General features: G+C 41.1%; 1 protein-coding gene across 6 annotated transcripts in view; it reads left to right on the forward strand.

Moving 5' to 3' along the window:
• The window catches only part of pdcd6ip (programmed cell death 6 interacting protein), a 29666-nt gene extending 20596 nt beyond the window's left edge, over nt 1-9070 (forward strand). For 2 of the 6 annotated variants that reach the window (XM_030147271.1, XM_030147273.1), the window contains exons 12-19: nt 1647-1816; nt 2291-2539; nt 4756-4890; nt 5071-5165; nt 5463-5580; nt 5931-5945; nt 6214-6416; nt 7943-9070. In XM_030147271.1, coding sequence (XP_030003131.1) covers nt 1647-1816; nt 2291-2539; nt 4756-4890; nt 5071-5165; nt 5463-5580; nt 5931-5945; nt 6214-6416; nt 7943-8123 — 1166 coding nt within the window. In that variant the 3' untranslated portion in view covers nt 8124-9070. The remainder of the gene's footprint in view (nt 1-1646; nt 1817-2290; nt 2540-4755; nt 4891-5070; nt 5166-5462; nt 5581-5930; nt 5946-6213; nt 6417-7942) is intronic. The other 4 variants (XM_030147272.1, XM_030147275.1, XM_030147274.1 and 1 more) reach the window with 3 other exon arrangements.
• Nucleotides 9071-20227: the final 11157 nt, after the last annotated feature.

Raw genomic sequence — 20227 nt, forward strand, 5'->3', positions numbered from 1 at the left:
GCCTTGGGGGACTCCACATGTAATTTTGGTCTGCTCAGATTTAAAGTAACCTATTGACACAAAATAATCCCTGCCCTTTAAGTAGGATGCAAACCAATCAAGAACTGTGCCAGATAGTCCCACCCAATTTTCCAGTCGATCAAGTAATATATCATGGTCGAGTGTGTCGAATGCAGCACTAAGGTCCAGTAACACTAAAACTGAAGATCTGCCATGATCTGTGTTTAAGCGAATGTCATTAAATACTTTGAGCAGAGCTGTCTCAGTGCTGTGATGTGGTCTAAAACCTGACTGAAAGACGTTAAAGCAGCTGTTGACTGTTAAGAAGTAATTTAGCTGTTGGGACACAGCCTTTTCAATGATTTTACCTAAAAAAGGAAGATAGTATAGTTAGATAGTATAGTTTTTTAAAAATGTCTTCATTTAGTACAGATGTTATAATCCACAAAACACAACTGTAAAAGATGTGTGTCAGACAGTGTTTGTGTCATTAACAGGAAAAATTCAATAATCCACACAAAATACAAATTAAACTAGAAGCACTCGGAGAGCGCAGACCTCCGCCAAGGCTGATCAGTGGGCCCCCCCACGCCAAGGAGGTTATGTTTTTGCCAGGGTTTGTTTGTCTGTCTGTCTGTCTGTCTGTCTGTCCGTTAGTGTGCAACATAACTCAAAAAGTTATGGACAGATTTTGATGAAATTTTCTGGTCTGCGCCCCCCCCCCCGTGGGCCCCCCCACCCCCGATCACCACCAAAATTTAATCATTTCTTCCTTATCACATTTCCAACAAACCCTGAAAATTTCATCAAAATCTGTCCATAACTTTTTGAGTTATGTTGCACACTAACGGACAGACAAACAGACAGACAGACAGACAAACAAACCCTGGCAAAAACATAACCTCCTTGGCGGAGGTAATGAATGAATGAAACTGACAAAGACACAACACAGTTTCACTCAATTCTGTATTGTTTATAAAGCCTTTTTGTAATTTTGTGTTCAATTTAAAGCCTAGTGTGTTATTTATTTATGTATGTATGTATGTATGTATTCATTTATTTATTTATTTATTTAATAGGGATTTAGGTCTCTTTTTTTTAATAGTGTAGGAATCCACACTATTGTTTTCATTACTTTAGAATAGGAATGCACCAATTTACAGGCTGGGTGTCGATACCAACTAATATTTGCTGATATTGATAATATATCAGCCAAATGTCATTGTGATTAATTTTTAGTGGCCAAGAATTTTACAATCTGTGCATCCCTACCTGAGAATGAGCCATTTCTGTCTATAAAGCCAGTCGGTTTTGTTTCATACCACACTAGCCCATCATGTTTCTACAATACATCTTTTGTTTTTGTTTTTTTTTTGTCATCCATCGATAAGTTGTATTATCGTCACCTCCTGTGTTTGAGTCTGGGCCCTGTCGGCTCTAATGAGGGACAGCCTGATACTGCAGCTTAACTGCTAGATTTGACTAAATATCATACACTGAACATAAAAACATGAAAACTGTTTTTTGCACCTATTTTTTGTTATGTAATGACTTTTTCTGAACACACCAACATAGCCGTGTTTGTTTCTCTTTGGGCTGTTACTATGCATGTGTGACTCCTCTTTGTCCTCTTGTCTCTCCCCCAGAGGGTGCTAACTTCCGCAACATTTTGGACAAAGCGGTGCAGGCAGACCAGGTGGTGCGGGACCGCTACAACACCCACTGTGACATGATCGCCCTGCTGTGTAAACCAGAGAACGAGCTGAACGCTGCCATCCCTTCTGCCAACCCCACCAAGACTCTGCAGGGTAGCGAGGTGTGTCTGTCCGTCGCTGTGTCTTTGTTCGCGAGGACAGTCAACGTATAACTGAACTTTTTATTGCTCTGTTTTGTTAGTGTCAGGGTATTTTGTGTTCCACATAAACATAGTACCCTGCTGTACAGAAACACCCGGTGGACACTGTGTGCTTTATGGCTCTGTCCCTCCTCCTCACTGTAGCTCCATTTTTCATTTTGTTTGCTGACTTTGCATTGTGTTTCACTTGGGAACTTAAATAACTAAGCAAGCAGAACTGGGAACGAGAGCGGAAGAAGTCTGGCCGAACTGCTTTCATGCTCAAGTTGTATTGTATTTTATAGTCATACAATAGGAGCGAGAGGTTTGGGATTAATGTGATCTAATTAACTGAAAGTGGTGGAAAGGTCAAACTGTGTGTGCACATCCATCTCCAAAACAAGCTTTTTATTGTTCTACTCCCCTGTTCCATCTATCTGGTCCGTCTTTACACAGGTAGTGAACGTGCTGCGCTCCCAGCTCACCCAGCTGGATGAGATGAAGGCAGAGAGGGAGACCCTGGAAGGAGAGATCAAGGCTGTGACCTTTGACATGTCCGTCACCTTCCTGACGGCACTAGCCCAGGACGGCGCCATAAACGAAGAGCAGCTCTCTCTCTCCCAGCTGGACCAGCTGTATGGGGCCTATAACCAGAGAGTACAGGCCAGCCTCCGCAAACAGGAGGAGCTGCTGGGACAGGTCCAGGTAAATAAACTATTATCTAAAATTAAAACTTGACCTGTAATCGTATTGACAGTTTCTTATCTTGGTCGTGTTGCAGAATTGCTCTTTTGAGGAACAAATCCTTTCACAGAGGACTGGGATTCAAGTTGATCTTCATTTGAATGATCCAATCAATAATAATAAAATAATCAATAGTAAAATGTTGAGACATCCATCTGTATCACTATCACTTCAAGTGATGTTTTAAGTTTGATTACACTGCCTTCTGCTAATCAGAGTGATTGAATGTGGTGCTTGAGTAATGTTATGCTTTGGAGGCTTCAAAAAGTTCATCAATGAAGTACAGTTGGGAAAAAAACAGCTTAAGTTATGATGTTTATTTTTCAACACGCTCCATTTAGGTTAATACATTTCTGCAAGCGTTGATACCAGCCTTTAATTCGGTCGATGTTAAAGTGAGGGCCATGCAATTTAAACCATGTCAAAGCTGTGATCTTTTTCCACAAGCTTTTTGAAGCCCCCTTGTAGATTATATTCCATCTCCATACTTTGTTAGTGTTGTACCTGCTTTATAGAAAAGCCTTGTACCCTTCTCTATTCTGGAATAGCAGTAAATGTTATTGGGATTGTTTGGTCAGTGTTTCCACGCTGCTGAGCTCAGGATGCTGGAACAGTATATTTGTGAAATGGTATCAGGAGAGAAGTTGTTTTGTGGAACGTGTGCACGAGGCAGTGTGGCATTAAAAAGTCCCAATAGTGCCAAACAACAAAAATAAAAAGACATCTTTGTCAAAATTTGCAACATTTTCAGGTTGTAGTTCGGGTTCAGAGGCTGTTGTTCGTCATAGCAGGAGTGATAACACACAGGTAGTGAAAGGAAGGAGAATGGCCATCCTAACACGGCTACCACTGCACCATGGAAACATTCACCATTATTCCGGCAGAATACTTCCAGCAAACCAGATTATAAAGTGGATAAACTGCTGCAGGATGGCTCATTTGGAACAATATATGTAACAATCCCTAATAATCAAACTCCGGCCAAATATTTTTCTTCTGCCCCATTATGTAAGCACTCATGAGACCATATCAAATCACTGTTTACAAATATCCATGTAAATTTTTTACAAGACAATCCTCGCCTTATGTGAAATGGTTTAAATCTTGATCTGTTTGTCACCTCAACACTAAAGAAAGCATTTGCAGGAAACTTGTTGGTCACTTTAAATAAAAGGACCATAATGTAACTGCTTTGAGATAAATTCTTAATGTAAGCAATATTTTTAATAATGCAAAAGGATGGAGGGTTACTTGTGCAATTTACAGCATCATTTCTTTGAGGAAAATGGATACTGTTACTGAAACTTCTCTATCCAAAATATATTGAATGGAACTGAAGTAGGACATTGTTAATTGAAATGGAACTGATTCGGCAGATGATTTATTTTTGTGCATTTTAATAATTGATAATCTTGACTGACCTGTGTAAATTAGAGAGAGGAAGATGAAAAAGCCTTGAATTAAACCACCTTATTTGGGATTAAATGACTTAATTTATTATATATACAGAAAAGTAAAACCTAACAGACTAACATGTCTTAGCATCATTTAAAATAGACTTTCATTCAGTCTGACATTGTCCATTCTCACACAGAACCTGGAAATGAGTCCGGTATGTGCAGGTTTGGTGTGTGTGTGGTTGTCTACCGTTGCATTTGATTTAGAAAGCAGCTGATGGCATGTCACTGTGTTATAGTTGATTTTTCGTCGCTGTAGCCATTTTACTGAAATATATGGCACTAGTAAACAGCAGGTCATGCTCTGCTTATGTTGGCTAACGCAGCTAACTGCTGATACTCTCCAGTGAAGATTACTTATGCTGTCACTCATGTTTCTCTGGCAAGTATTGTCTCTTTGTATGTTTATGAGCCAGCGCCGGCTTGGAGGATGTTCATGTAAACACATTTTGCATATTGATTACGTTGTTTTCAGAGTGCAACTAAATGAAACTCAAACTATTTTCTTGCTGTAATTTGAGGATCTGTACTGCTGTGGTTTTCTTGCATCTGATGAAGCGTTCTGTAATGTGTGAATTGTTTAAATGCATCTCACGACAGAGCTTTTATTTGTATCGCTGACCAGTGGTGCAGAGGTTACTCAGTATGTGTTTAGCATCTTGTACACAAATCCAGGTTCCCCTAGAAGGTTAACTTTTTCGGCCTGTGATCTCCTTCCAGACCTCCCACCAGGAGTTCAGCGGTTTGAAGCAGTCCAACACAGAGGCCAACCAGAGGGAGGAGGTCCTGAAGAAGCTGGCTTCAGCTCACGACAGCTACGTTGAGATCAGCAGCAACCTTCGCGAAGGCACCAAGGTACTCAGTCAGCACAACAGCGCACACACAACGCCTCAGCAGGGATGAATGTACTGCAGTCATGTGTATCTTCTCACAAACTTTCTACTTGAATGTGTTTTTTCTTTTATGCGTCAAGGTGGTTTGCAAGCCAGGTAGTTTATTTTTGTTTCCCCCCCCCCCCCCGTTTCTCTTTTTCAGTTCTACAACGACTTGACAGAAATCCTGCTTAAGTTCCAGAACAAATGCAGCGACATCGTTTTCGCTCGCAAGACAGAGCGTGATGAACTGCTTAAGTATGTACTTGTCTGTTTTGTTTAAATCCTTTTTTCTATATGTGACTGTTTTGTGTCATAGAAGCTGGATTATAATTGTTGGCCACTCAGCTGTTTTTTTCCTGTAGCTCTGTGTCCCCATTGCTCTATGTAATGTTCCTAGATAGGGTGACACTACTCGCCACCTCTCCCCCAAGTAAGAACATGCAGAGGTTTTCCAAGTTTCACAAGTGGGAGGTGTATGATGTGTACATGCATAATTTTGGTAGGAAAGCTACAGTACAGTATGTGTGTGTGATGCTTGAATTCTTTCTTCAGAGAGCTGCAGCAGAGCATTGCACGAGAGCCCAGCGCTCCTTCCTTTAGCGTCCCTGCATATCAGAGCACTCCTGCTGCCCCCGCTGCCGGCCCCACCCCTGCACCCAGGACTGTCTTTGTAAGCATCCTCTCACCTCTACATATCAGCAGCTTCCATAATGTTCAGAAAATTTGGAGAAAACTTTGAAATGGAGTTAATTAACTAGTCCGCATGGTGTCTTCAGAAGGTAGAAGTAGAAGTAAACCATTACACTCTACAAACCAAAGGCCAATACTAGCTATGTTATTCCAGTATGTGAATATTTGAGAGGAGATGAGAAGCTAGTACTTTGTCTTCTTCCTTTTCTAAGATTTCCTCTTCATCCTCTACTTCTTCTTCATGTAATTGGTCTTTGTCTTCTTCCTTGTCTTCTTGTGCTTTATCTTTGTCTTCTTCTTCCTCTGCTTTTCCTTCTCCTTCAAAATCAGGATTTCATCAGTCATGTAAGTTGAACGTTCGCTACATCAGTACTTGTTCTGAAAAGATGTTTCCATCTCCAGTTAAGTGCATGAGCTCTTTGGGAAAAAGCCCCTTCAAAGAAAAATTTTCTTTGGAATGAAAGTTTTTCAAAGTTTTCCATTTCCTTCAACCTTCTCAGATGGGATTCTTCTAAAAAGGCAAAATTTGCATAAGTTCTGTGTTGTAGAAATCCAGCTGATGTCCATGTGACAGTAATGGTTTAATATTCACCTCTCTGTGTTCTAACATTAGCCTCAACCACCTCCACAGCAGCCCCAGGCGAAGCCCACGCCGCCAGCCAGACCCCCACCACCCAGCGTCACCCCACAGGCCGCTACCGCCACCACTCCCGCCAACATACCACCCTCTGTCCCTCCTACCAGTAACCCACCACCTATGGCCCCGCCCACACAGGCCCAGGGACCACCGTACCCCACCTACCAGGGCTACCCAGGGTGAGTCCATCATCATCACACATCAAACACAGCTGGACCCAAAGAACTCTGGGAAACATTTTAGAAAGAGTAGACAGCATCTGTGGGTTCTGATTGAATTTCAGAACCAGTTCCATACTTTTTGTTGTTACTAAAGACAGAAGCATTGGGATTGCAATTTCTAATTTCTTATCTCCGTCACTTGCTTAATATTACATTCAGTACAGACATCAGCTACAGCTACTTTGCATTAATTCAGTGATCTAGTCCACACATATGACCTGTGGGAAAACCCCTTCCAGGCTGAACACATTTCTTTATATTCTTTTTGTTGTGAAGTGTGAAATGTTTTTGGCTTGGTAACGTCAGGTTGATGCCATCGTCTGTACTCTTTACTAACTGCACTCGACTCCCTCATCCTATTTTCCCCACATCACCTTCAGTTTACTTGTGATGGTCAGTCTTCTTTCAATGAGGAAATTCTTTGGACGTCTCATTAGTACACAGCTATAGAGAAAGACCTGAGATGTCTATTGATGGATTGGCAAAACTCCCAGATTTCCATTTTCACGTTGATGAATACCTCACTTTGCTCTCAGTCTACAAATATGATTCCCCTCTTTTCCTCTACTGTGGTTTTATCTTGTTGAGCACTTTGTGTCTTTTGCGTTTAAAATGTAGGTGGAGATTTAAAAAAAAAAAAAAGTGCAACAGGAAAAAAACAAAACAAAAGGGGTTTAAAGAAACGCCTTATACCTGTGCACCTGTTTAAACTTGTATCTTCTGAAACTTTGCTGTTGTGTCTGGTTAATATACGTTGTACTAGAAGGCCTTATATCCAGTTCACCTTTGATTGGTCCCTGTTTTGGATCTGTTTGTCTCCATTTAAATTTACAGTAAATTCCATAAATTGCATACATTGAAGGTCTAGTATGCATGATTTAGGAGGATCTAATGGCAGAAACAATAAAAGACTCAAAATGTCAGAAATTTAAAAAATATCAGGCATAAGAAGTCATTAATTAGTCATAAATATGAATTTTTGAAGTCTTAATTGCTGGAATATTGTTTCCATATAGATTTATCTGGCTTTTATGTTTTCATTGAGTGTTTTTCAACGTGTCGCAAAACCCTAAACCTACCACTGACCCTCATACTCTTTACATTTTATAATGCAGATTCACTTCACCCACTCTAATATTCACCTTCCTAGTTAAAACTCTGCTCTGTGTGGGAATACAGATTTACTAGTGTTGGATACACGTTCGGTTTTATAGCAGGTGAACTCAAGTTTTCAGCTATGTTATTGTCACCTAGTATGTCTGAAGGTGGACCACAGTTAATTAATGTTCCCTTAACTATAATGAATGGATAAAACAAACACTGTCTAATGAATGACATAGTGTTTTTGGACAGCGTACAGGAGGGTGAGATGAGGGTCACTTATTTGAGTCGTCACCTTCATTGCTTCATGTCATTAAATATTAAATGGAACCTGTTCAGGTAAATCTCAGATGTCTGACTTGTCTGTTGTGGTGTCTGTGCAGGTACTTCCAGATGCCTATGGGCTACAATCCATACGCCTATGGTCAGTTCAACATGTCCTACATGCCCTACCAGGCAACCCCAGGACAAGGAGGATACCCAGGAGCCCCCCCAGCTGGACAGCCCTACCCCGGCTACCCCCAACAACCCCCCCAGCAGCAGCCCTACTACCCCCAGCAATAGCTCTGCCCTCCATCCCCCACCTCCTGGTTTCTCTTCTCATATGTTAACACCAAATAAAAACACCCCCAGCAATAACAGCTTATCTCCATCGACCTCCTCCCCCTCTCGTCCTTTCTTTTTTTCTCCTCCACTAATAGCAGCCGTAGAAAGCCACATGAAGGGCGACCTCAGAGCTGCTTTGCACTTCTCCCTGAAACCTTTTATTACTTTGCCATCCTTGTTTCATCTCGTCCTATCCTCTAATCTCCAGATCTGTTTGTTTAGATTTTTTTTTTTTTTTTGCCCTTGTTCTTCTCATAGTTCATCGATACACTAACCGCCTCCCTTTTCTGCTTGTCATTTTTTATGCCTTCCTTTTCTAATGGTTTTGTTAACGGTTTAATTTAAAACCTAACTGGTTTCAATCACAACTGACTCTTTTTCCGGCTGGACTGCTGTACAACACTTGCGGAGGCACAGAGAAGAGGGTGGGCTAAAAGCACATTTTCTGGTTTGGAAGTGTGTCCAACGGGTGGATGGTGGTCATTATTTGTCATGATGCCAGTGATTGGAGCCACATCCTCACTCTCCCACCGAGTCAACCCTCTGTGCTTCTTCAGCAACTATATTCCTATTTTTGTAATGAATACTGATGCCTCGATGATGTACAAACCTATAAAAAGGAATGGTCTGTAGGTTTTATAAAGTAGATGATGATGATGACTGTTGAGAGTCTTTTCTCTTTAGCTCTTTTCTCTTTTCTCTCACCCAGGGAATGTTGGTATATTTCTGTGTTACAATCAGAGGCTGTAAAAGTGAGAGAAATTGTTCTATTATATAAATATATGTATAAATAAGACTCTGTATGTGGTTAACCGAACACTCTGTGTGCTGCACTCTCATGCTCTTTGTGTTTATTTTTATTCCTCAGCTCTAATGTGATTAAAAACAACAACTGCCAGCCAGGATTTGTCTGTCTTAAATGTTGGATGTTGGTTCATTTTTTTATTTCCCCTACCAAACTGTATGGTAAAGGTTTGTAAAGCAGCCAGAAGAGGGCAGTCCTGCAGCTCACAGAAGGGGGAAGGAAGCAGCCAACGCCAGCGGTCGAGTTTCACCTGCTATTGTTGCTCCTTCCAGCCAATCGGGGAGTGTGTCGTCGCATCCGACTAAATTGGACGCCTTTTGACCTCTCGTGCGTCGGGGGCAGATCCCATTTAGATGACATGCAAATTGCGTTCCGGCGAGGTCGTGATCTCATCCAATCATATTTCCCCGCAGGTGATTTCTCCACAGACAGATTTCATCCCCAGATATTTATTCAGTGTCAGGAGACGCTAATGATTTCACATATCTCCTCCCTGTGTGTGTGTGTGTGTGTGTGTGTGTGTGTGTGTGTGTGTGTGTGTGTGTGTGTGTGTGGCACAGAGGCAGATGGCAGCACAGTGTGATGTCTGGAAGGATGCATGGAGATGTTGGCAGAGAGCTGCTGGTCCCCTGCCTGCATCCATCACTCCACCTCTCTTCATTTCCCCTCTCTCTCTCTCTCTCTCTCTCTCTCTCTCTCTCTCTCTTTTCTCCGTCTAATCTGTCTTCTCCAGTTCTTATCTGCTCAACTCTTTAAAAACCCCACCATATTTCACTTCATTCTCCCTCAGCGCTCTTCCATCCTTTTGTTTTCCTTCCTATCAGCTCTCTTCATCATATTTTCCTTTGCTCCTAAGCTTTTCTCTATACCACCTGTCTCTTTCTTTCCTCAGCTGCTCCCTCTTCAGTTTTTTTTTTCCCTCTCTCCTCTCTCTTCTCTTCTGCTCTGGTTCGTCTGGTTTTGCTTACTATCCGTCCGTCCTTGCTGTCCAACCCACAAATCGTTGGCAGTGAGTTGTCTTCACTGGTCAGTATCTGTTCCCTCATAAACGTCTCATAACATCACGTCAGTCTAGTGCGCGTGTGTGTGCGTGTGTGCGCGCGGCTCTGAGTGTAAACTCTCAAGGAAGGACACACATTTTTAATCAGATCTAACAGCTCCCATCTCCTACTGGAAGTGACACACACACACACACACAGACCAGTGTTTCTCCCCTCTCTTCCCATATCTATCCATCGATACGTGCCGCTGCTGCCAAAGCCAATTGTAGCTCTGGATGTGTTTATCAAAGGTGTCTGTGCGTCTCAGCCGCTTAATTTTAACAAGACATTCTCCACCGGAGGAGTGTCATATTTTAATTGGTCTGAAACCGAATAAAGGCAGCGAACAGAGCACTGCGGTGACAGGTATTAATTACCTTCTGCCTAATGCTTTGCTTCCAAACTCAGCACTCAGCCATATTGGTGCTCACACTATTCTTACTCCCCCACTCTTTTCTCTCAGCACTTTTCCTCTTCTCTCTGTGTGTTTGTTCACAGCAGGTCCTGAAAACTGGTGGTTCTTTTTTTTTTTTTTTTTTTTTTTTTTTTTTTTTTTGGCTACCGTGATAAATAAATTCCAAAAATAACCGATTAATGACACATTCTCTATTTATCTTTTATAGTCATCTCTGTTTTTGGTGTAATTGCGAAAGAAAATCACAAATGGAATTGTTCTCACACCTTTGTGGTGTTGGAAAGTGTGCAGATGCTTTTTCAGCTTCCTGTCGTTAAGTGCGCTGTGAAGTAGAAATGTGAGAATCTTTAAACAACTAAGAATGACACAGTGTTGAAATCTCATTTATGGTGTTAATTTGATCAGTCTATCAGTATACAAGTTGCCAGTATCGGTGCATGTGCGTTGGCTGATAATGTTGCCTTAGTGAAACAGCTCTCTGGCCCTGGTATGTGCAATATTTTTTTTCTTTTTTATAATTTTTTTCCATAGACACCAGATGCCTGAAATAGCTGTGATTGACAGGTATAGAGGCACAGTTACTATAACAACTACCTCCTGGCACACATGAGCTAGCTCTCTCTCTCTCTCTCTCTCTCTCTCTCTCTCTCTCTCTCTCTTCCTCACCCCCTCCCTCTCTTTCTCTCTCTCTCTCTTCCTCACCCCCCTTCACCTCACCTCTTCTCTTTTCATTCTTTTCATTTTCTTTTACCGCTTCTCCTTTTACCCCCTCTCCCTCTCACCCCCTCACTCTGTGCATGTGTGGGCGTAGAGGAAGAGATTATGAAAAACTCCACTGCAATATTCCTTCACACAGCGGTGTTTGTGTTGCAAGATAGAGAGGCCTGGCACAAGCTATTGGATCTAACCTGTGTGGGTGTGGGTAGGCGAGAGTGGGAAGATGAAACATACTTATACAACACAGGCAAATAAGCCTTTTATATTCTTTTCGTGTTTCCTTTTTCGGCGCTTGTTCCTCTGTCAGGTTGAGCTGCTCTGCTTGTATAATCAAGTCCATCCACCGTGCTGCGTTATGTGTGTGTGTGTGTGTGTGTGTGTGTGTGTGTGTGTGTGTGTGTGGGTGTGTGTGTGTGTGTGTGTGTGTGTGTGTGTGTATTTTCTTGCACGAGCGTGTGGGTGTCTTTGCATGCGTGCACGCACCCGTGTCAGTGAGCGGCACAGTGAGGGCCACCCGATATGATGAGTGAATTTCAAGCACGATACGATCTAGTGGGACTGACACTGGAGAACACGGGGCGGGAGAGAGAAAGTGTGTGTTTGTGTGTGTGCTGCTGGGAAGAAGACGGACGTCACTGCTGCCACCTGCTGTACTAGGACAAAGGCCAGGCACATACACACACGCTTGCATATGCAGACAGCCAAGCAGAGGTCAAAGCAATCTCTTAACATAGCATTAATGATATGATTTACTTAACCTTCTTGCGCTTAAACTATCTCAGGCCCCTCCAACCCCCTATTCCTGCCTCTCCTTTCATCTCCCCGTCACTGAGTCATCACAGAGGGTGAGAGGTCTGAGGGAAAACAAGCTGCCAGAGTTGGACATGCCATAACAATGCAGCACCTGTCAGTGTGTGTGTGTGTGTACCTGGGTGAGTACATGTGCGTGCAGCTGTCTGGGAGTGTCTGTCATCAGGAGAAAGCAGGGAACATTTCCAAGCCTTACTGTAAATACAAAGACACACACAGAGACTTTGTGTGACTTAATGTATATGTATGTGTTCACACCGCTGCTGTGGCTTTTCTCAAGAAGCAGCTCTGTCGCTTTATTGATCGTCTGCCTGTGCTTTGTGGCAGGAAATGACACGGTGGGTATCAACACCTGCATGACCCCGGCCTCTGAGAGCTGCTCTTAATGATCTGTGCTCTGCCGCTGGGGTCTTGTGCTTGCAGCTTGCTCCTTAACTTGGCTCAGACCTGATCAATAGCACAAACCATCAGCTGAGACAGATGCTGCTGCTTCTTCTTCTTCTTTGTGTTTTAGATCAAATAATGAGCACCTGTAGAGGTCTTTGCAGCTTGACAGTCCAAACAACCAAGTTGTGCATCAGGTTGCATGCCTAAGTGCTTTCATATTGATCTACTTGATTCTACAAATTGACTGGTGGAACTCTAATCTGTGTTTTGGTGTAAACCTGTGCTGATGCTGTCAGCTTTGGGGGGAATTTGAGAGCATTTCTGCACCGTTCACACAGCGAAGGGGTGATAATTCAGAATTAATTAGGCTACGGTACACAGGGGAAGGCGCAGCCCATAATAAGACATTTAAAGCAGGATGGGATCTGGTATCCAAGTGCAGGGTATCCATAGAGACCGTTGCTATGGCGGAGAGAAATCTCACCTCATTAGGAACAAATATAAATAGCCTTGCGACTCAGCTTATGGTCATGATGCCCACGGCTGAGAGAACAGGCTCGGAGGCTTCCAGGTCAATGATACAGGATGAGAGTTAGGACCAGCAGCACTAGGGAGTGATGTATGGAGGAAATGATTAAGAGAATTAGAAAGAAATGAAGAAGGATTGGGAGTGGGGAGAGGAGAAAAGATGGATGAAGAAACAGAAGGAGGAGGATGCATGTGTGAGAAGGAGAAAAAAAAAAGGAGAGAAAGAAACTTTGTCACTGGTGTCTGACCAAAAACTGCTTCAACTGTGTATGATTGATGTGTAGAGGGAGTTTTATGATCACAGTTTCAGTCAATTCTTAAGCATTTTGTATGTATGGTTTAAAGTTCCATGAAATATTGCAGGATTTCAGTCACATGAACAGGACAGGAAAAGTTGACCAGAAAAAAAATGACTAAAACTGTGTAATGAGATGGTGTGAATGACTTTTTTTTTCTTCCATCTCTGAGAAGTGACTTGCAGAACCAGTGTTTTCTTTTCACAGCATTGTACATAATGAGTGAGGAAGAGAGAAGAGGAGAAGGGAAAGCAGGAGTTGTGGGAGGAAAGATAGGAGGAATGTGGGGGGGCACTGTGAGAGAGGTTGACAGCCAAGTGGAGGGAAGACAGATGGGAGCAAAGAGAAAAACTCCAGACATCCACCAGTGATTGCATCAACAGGTCTGAGCCCTCCAGGTATGCTGCAGTGCACCACAGTATTACTACAGTATTGACTCATTCCATTGTTGACCATCCGGAGGTCCTTCATGGACTCTATGTATCTGTCTGCCTCCTTCCTTCCTTCCGTGTTTTCTCCCCATGTTTTATTTTGTCTTTTGCTTTGAAGCTGGGCCACCTCTCTTCACGGTGTATGTGTGTGGGTTTGATTTTGTGTGTTTCGATGACATTTAGTCATCAACCCTCAGTGGAAGCTGAATGTGTGGTTAGCGACATAAGACCTTATATATGTGTGTGTGTCTGTCTGTCTGTTCATACCCCTTACATCAGAAATGAAACCACATCTATTCATTTTCACTTAGTAGCTGGTGTAATTATTGCAACTGTGGAGCCTAACAGTCATTTCCACACTTCTTTCTCCTCTTCAGCTACATTCCAACTGCTGGGGTTCAGCTTTAAAATGATAGATTATATTAAATCTTATAATAAAATCAGCTAGAGATCCATTTGCATCGCCAATGCCCTCGCATCAGTGGCCGCTGTGTAGCCTTTGCAAATTTCAGACAAACTGATGGGTCAATTAAGACAGAAAAAAGCAGAGACTCCCTCCTCTCGATGCAAATAAACCTTAAAAGCTTGTCGCAGCTTTCTGTTCTTCAAAGCTAAATGGTTTTCTCTGCCTTTGTCGTGAACAGTGTGTTTTCAACTCAGGAACAAAGGTGTCTGCGACTGAGAGATGAAAACTGCGACAGCTGATGAAGATGGTATAGAGTTCAGACGCACGCTAGTGTGGGCTGTCTAATTGAGGAGATTGTTTGATTCCTCTCCCTCTGCGTTTTCTCTCTCTGAAGACCTGTCAAACTCGGCAATCAGCGAAAACAACACATGCATAGAAGGATGGAGGAGCAAGGAGAGAAAAGAGTGGAGATGGAAAGAGTGCGTTTAGGAAGAAAAGGAGGGAGTTTACGCCCACCGCCTAAAGAGATGAGAAGACAGGCAGAGGAGGGGAGAAATGTGTGGAGGAAGCAGCATGTGAGTGCCAGAGCTCATCAGTCTGTCAAACATCCGTTATAGACCACAAACCCACACAAGCTATTGCACTGTTTGAGGTCTATCACTTAACAGGTGCACTTCTTTCACCTTCACACACATTTTCTTATACGCTCTGATTCAGTATATACGTATGTGTGTGTGTAGGTGGACACATAATAGGCACATGAAGTTTAGTCCACAGAGCTTAAAATCCATCCAGGATTTTCTCTGCGTAGCGGAAGGTGATCCACAGTGACTCATTTTCATTGATCAGAAAATAAAACCGGTCAGGTTGATTCTTCATACTGATGCTCCCATCGCCCCTCCAAACTGTTTTAGCTCTGCGCTGGCACAATCTGAGTGCGCACTCTCAGCCCAGCCCACGTTTGAACCCATATTATTCCTCACTCTGCTCATAGTTTTGTAATTCTGACTGCTGACGCACTGCATCTAAATTCATCACCCACTTTCCCTCGGGGGTTACATCAGGGTTTGTACACTTTTTATTTATTTATTTATTTTTTTACCTCAGGTGCCCTCACATATAGCTACAGTTTGGACCACAGGATCAGGTCTCACACAGGAATAGATTTAATGGTTTCTTTTTTTTCTAATGGGTTAATTCCTTGTGAAATCAATTAATTGTATCCCTAAAACCCTCTTCAGGGCCTCCTACATTAGCATGTGTAATCCTTCACTTTTACTCCTCTCTACTCTCTGTGTGACTCCATTAACAATTCAAATATATTCAGATACATTTGTAAGCAAATTCTCAATTTGTGAGGTAAAACAGTAATGACATCTTCTTCTATCCAACCAATGAGAAGCATGGTGTTTTTGTTTCTAATGTAAAACCCTGTTGTGATGCAGACTTATGACTCTGTATGGATCATATTCTATTTTAAGACAATCGCTGTGAGGAGATTTTTCCACTTTAACATTTTATGGTGTAAAACCACTTCCTTTAGAGATTAAATACACTTTTTGCATCATTTATTAAGTTTACAGTAACCTGACCTCTCTATGGTTGTGTCTTTATCTTTTGTTTGTTCCAACAGTGTAGTTTTCCTCAATTGCATTCTAATATGTGCCATGTTGGAGAACATCCTAGAGTTATACTGAGTTTATTTGAGGTGATCTTTAAATGGCATGCACACAAGACATAAAAATCCAAGAGCACTCTTAGGCATTCTCATTTTAAAACATTGAAAATGCTTTTATGATCATGGCATGGTCATATTAAACCCAATCAAACATCAAATCAGATGTTGTTTATTACATGCCATGGTAATAAAGGCACTGTAATTGTTTAAAAAGGGAATTTATTTGGATTTTTATGTTCTGGAAATTATCACGCTTCTTCTTTTCATGTGTGAAAACAATGAAAACAATATTCCTCTTTCCCTGGGCCACAGTTCATGCTATAAAAACAAAATCATAAAAATAATGTATTCTTAATTAGAATGAACGCAGGCCCAAAAGAAATGGCTGAGCTGCTGAATCTCACTCTGGTTAAGAAGCAAAGGAGGAGGTCTATTTGTCTGTTTCTTGTCTGTGGCTGTCTAGTCACCCTGGCCACATGCTCCATCATAGTTTAAATATTCATAAGCTGCCCTCTGAATATTCATGAGGCCCCTATTAATATTTATGAGCCTCGCTTGTTGAGGTGTCACTCGATCTCTTGTACACACATGCACACGCAGACATTTACACTCGCTGGTGATCAAAGGAGATAGCTATGTCTACATGGGCACATTCATAAGCAATAAGTCCCTCTGGAGCTGTGATGTAATGGTAAATAAAAACAGCCCTCCTTTATATTACAGGTACCATTGTAACAAATTTATAAATTAGTGCACTTTATAATTAGGCAGTAAACACTTTATAAGTCATTGATAAACACATAGAAATAATTTTTGTACATTGAGTCAAACTCACTTTTTGGCAAGGTTGATGCTTTTATGTTGCAAGTTGCTAATCTTACTTTACCTTGTCAGCTTGTCAGACCATTTATTACTGAGTTAGTACCATTTATAAAAGGCAAACAGAGCTGTATTAAGTGTGAAATATATTACAGTTTACTAATGTGTTACCAACATTTAAAGTATTAACCAGGTTCAGGTGGTGTCAGTAAGAAAATCCATGAAGCAGTCATCCTTTTAAGCATTTTTTAAAATTATTATTAATCCAGTGTGTGTCTGTATGAAGCTGCAAGAAATAACCATGAAATCTGTGACTGTTTTCACCAACACTTCTGTCACGATAGTCACTATTCTAGAGTTCTCCATGTTTAGCTTAGAGTTAGAGAGCACTGCTTGCGCAAGTCAGCGCAATGCAGCACTGTAACCAAATGACATATGTGACTCAAATTATACCTATATTTCCTAAAACACTCTTAGCCCTTAAAATAAGGTAAACTGAACGTCATTACCTATACAAACTACAATCTATATTATAGAAGGGAAGTGCACTCTGTGTGTGTGTGGGTCTCGGACATCACACAAAATCTGGAAAGAGCCGACTGCTGCAGTTTGTCATACTTATGTATTTCTGGTTAAAGTAGACACTAGCAAAAACTGCAAGTTGATAGGACCAATATTTTTGGGAGATGTTACTAACTTTGGAATACACTAGCCTTACAATCCCGTTGCTGTGCCCAGAATCATGTGAACGCTTTGGCGGTGACTGCTGGACAAATGCGGTAAAACATGCATGAATACACAGCAAATACCTGTGCTGGGGGACCAGGCTGTTGCCTCTCAGGGTTGGATGTGGGTTTTAATGCTAATCGCTAGCATCCTAATTGCTAAACAAGTTTTGCACAGTTTTCTCATTTAATACACCAAATCGTATAAATAACGATGCACTGATGGTGGTCAAGTGGTAGCAATTTATTGATAAATTTTAATAATCAACTGGCAAGTAACTAATGACATCTGACCCAAACAGTAAATGTTATGTGGACCGACTATTTGGCGTCAAATAGGTCACAGTTGTCCTTGTTTTTGAATGTGGTTTAATATCTTATTAATGATTTATAAAGTGTTTAAAGCTGAATTATCAATTATTTATCAAGGGTACTCTGACTGTTAAGTGGTACTATTTAAAAACAGTGGTCTCCTGTTGTTAATTCAAGTAAAAGCCTCCAAAATCAGCCAAAAGTATCGTTTGGAAAAATTGCATTCTACCTTGTTGAAGAAGTGAAGTAATTGCTGTAAATTTGAGTACAGTATTGCATAGAGAGTGTGATTTGATGTGATCTTCATGTGTTTATAGACGTCTATTTGCGCTCCAAAAAAGGTTTTTCTTCGACTGTCTTCATGAGATCACTAATCCCCCTTCCAGTACGGTATTTAAAACCAGATATCCCTCCACCTCAGCGAGACTGGAACTGATGTAACAGTATGACACACACATAGAAACACAAACACACTCAGCTGTGCACTTTCTAATGAGGTGTGTTTATATAACGAGCCACCACGCAAGCGGTATTTCTGTGCACGCGCAACGGGAAACAAGCGTCGCTGAGTCTCTGTGTCCTCTGTGTGCACATGCCAGCCATACTGCCAGTAGCAACCAGACAGCAGGTGTCCATGTGTGCATGTGCTTCTGACACAGGCCACTTTACTGCTGTTTAGACTTGTACAGTTTGATAAATTCTTTTTACTGTACACAGTATAAGGTTCTTCTGTCTGCTGGAGGTCAGACTTTAGGGTATATGTCATATCTGTAGGTCGATGCCACGTCACTAAATGTGGTAAGTATGGTTTTACATAGGATTGTCTGAGAAGTGGGTGCTGTTCATGTGACGCACATCCTGATGTCTGTCTCAGTCATCTCTGTAGTTATGGTGATTGTAACCATGATTCTGTTCCTTGAAGTTTATACATGTCACCGTTGACTGTTGTACATTCTTACCTTACACACAGTTTACTCTATAGAGGTAAATAGTTTGGAATTGGAAAAAAAAAAACTACTTCATGATTCATTGAGTGACATCATCCCTGTCTCTCATCCTGATAATTTAGACACTGAAAATACACAGTTTCCCATAAAGTTGGAATAATTTTGTTTTCAGACACATTCCTCTTTCTTTTTTAATTCCTATTTACACACATCAGCAATGACCTTTTGAACAGGTGCAATAATTGCATACTAAGTCCCAGTTACACTTTATTTATCGAGAATAAATCACATTATTACAAATATTTCATAAGACGTAAAACGATTTTTTTTCCAGTTTTGTGGGCAACAGTGTACATTATGCATGTCTGAAATTATCTTGTTTTTCACTTGTATAAGAAACTGTTGAACAGAACAACCATATAATAAATACCTGAGGTCGTATCCACATTAATATCTCACACTGGATCAGTTACACTGATCATTGTAGCAAAGTTAACTAAGAACATTCTAACATGCTTGAAACACACTCCACATGATCAGGAAGGCTGCTAACACCAAGAACACTGGATACCAGCACTCCTGCTTTCAGTGTAGTCAGTTGTATTGTGATTTAAAAGCTGAATTTAACCACACAACAGCTGGTAGCAGAGACGACAAGGACAGAATTGTCTGTAATTCACTATCTGTGTTGAATTTAAAGCTGGTGGTAGTCAAGGCTGATGTCAGAAGTGATCGTGTGACAGGGAACAAATCAGCAGGCAGCAAATATGGGTGTTTGTGTCATCAAACTGTAACAGGGTCAGCAGCATGTCAAGTCTCAGTTTTGGGGAACAGGTTGCATGCAAGGTGTAAACACAGCAAATGTTTTATGTATTAGTGTAGATAGATAAACAAATCACTGAACATGTAATGTAAAAAAATATATATCGAAATACATGTACCATTACACATTTTTATCCAGAATTTTCCCACCAGGTCATTATTTCCTGTTTAGAGGCCTAAAATTATCTATCAGCCATTATTGTCACCAATTTCTGTTTATATCAGTAGTTTGTGTAATGTCCTGTTGCCACAGATTTATTGGTTTGTGTGTCTCTGGTACTGTATGATGTTGGTTCTTCGATGGGAACTTTATTCATCAGATGCTGAAAGATGAATGTATTCTGTGCTCTTACTGTAACTGTAAAGCCAGTTCTGAGATTTCCAAAATGATCAATTAAGGTCTAGTTCGATATAAATATTATATATACATTATTTAAAAAAAAAGATTTAGAACTGTAATTTTCTATTTTGTGACAAGCCAGGAAGCTATGAGTTATTTTTCCTTTTTTTTTTTACAGACTACATTAGTCATATATCGGGGAGATCTTGGCTTATATCTTGGGTAATATTGTCTTTGAATAATGGAGTTTCTGAATGACTTTGAACAGAATGAGAATATGCCTAGAATTAATGGAAAAAGGACAAAAAAATCTGCTCTAGTCCTTCATATCCAAATCGAAGCTCATATCTGTTCATTTTTTCTGTGTTCAGTCTTATTTGTTGTCACATGAGGAGTTTTAAGCACTGGTTAAACTTAGAAACGGGGCACTGTATTACATCACTTCAGCCCACACTCAAACATGCTTTTGTTGCTGCCAAATTCACACATTGCCATGGACAGCAACACATTTAATATTTCTAATTGTTTAAAATATATGAGGCTAATTAGGAGTTATACTGATTTAGTTTAAAGTGTAGCCAGAT

This window comes from Sphaeramia orbicularis, chromosome 11 (genome assembly GCF_902148855.1).
Source record: "Sphaeramia orbicularis chromosome 11, fSphaOr1.1, whole genome shotgun sequence".
Lineage (NCBI taxonomy): Eukaryota > Metazoa > Chordata > Actinopteri > Kurtiformes > Apogonidae > Sphaeramia > Sphaeramia orbicularis.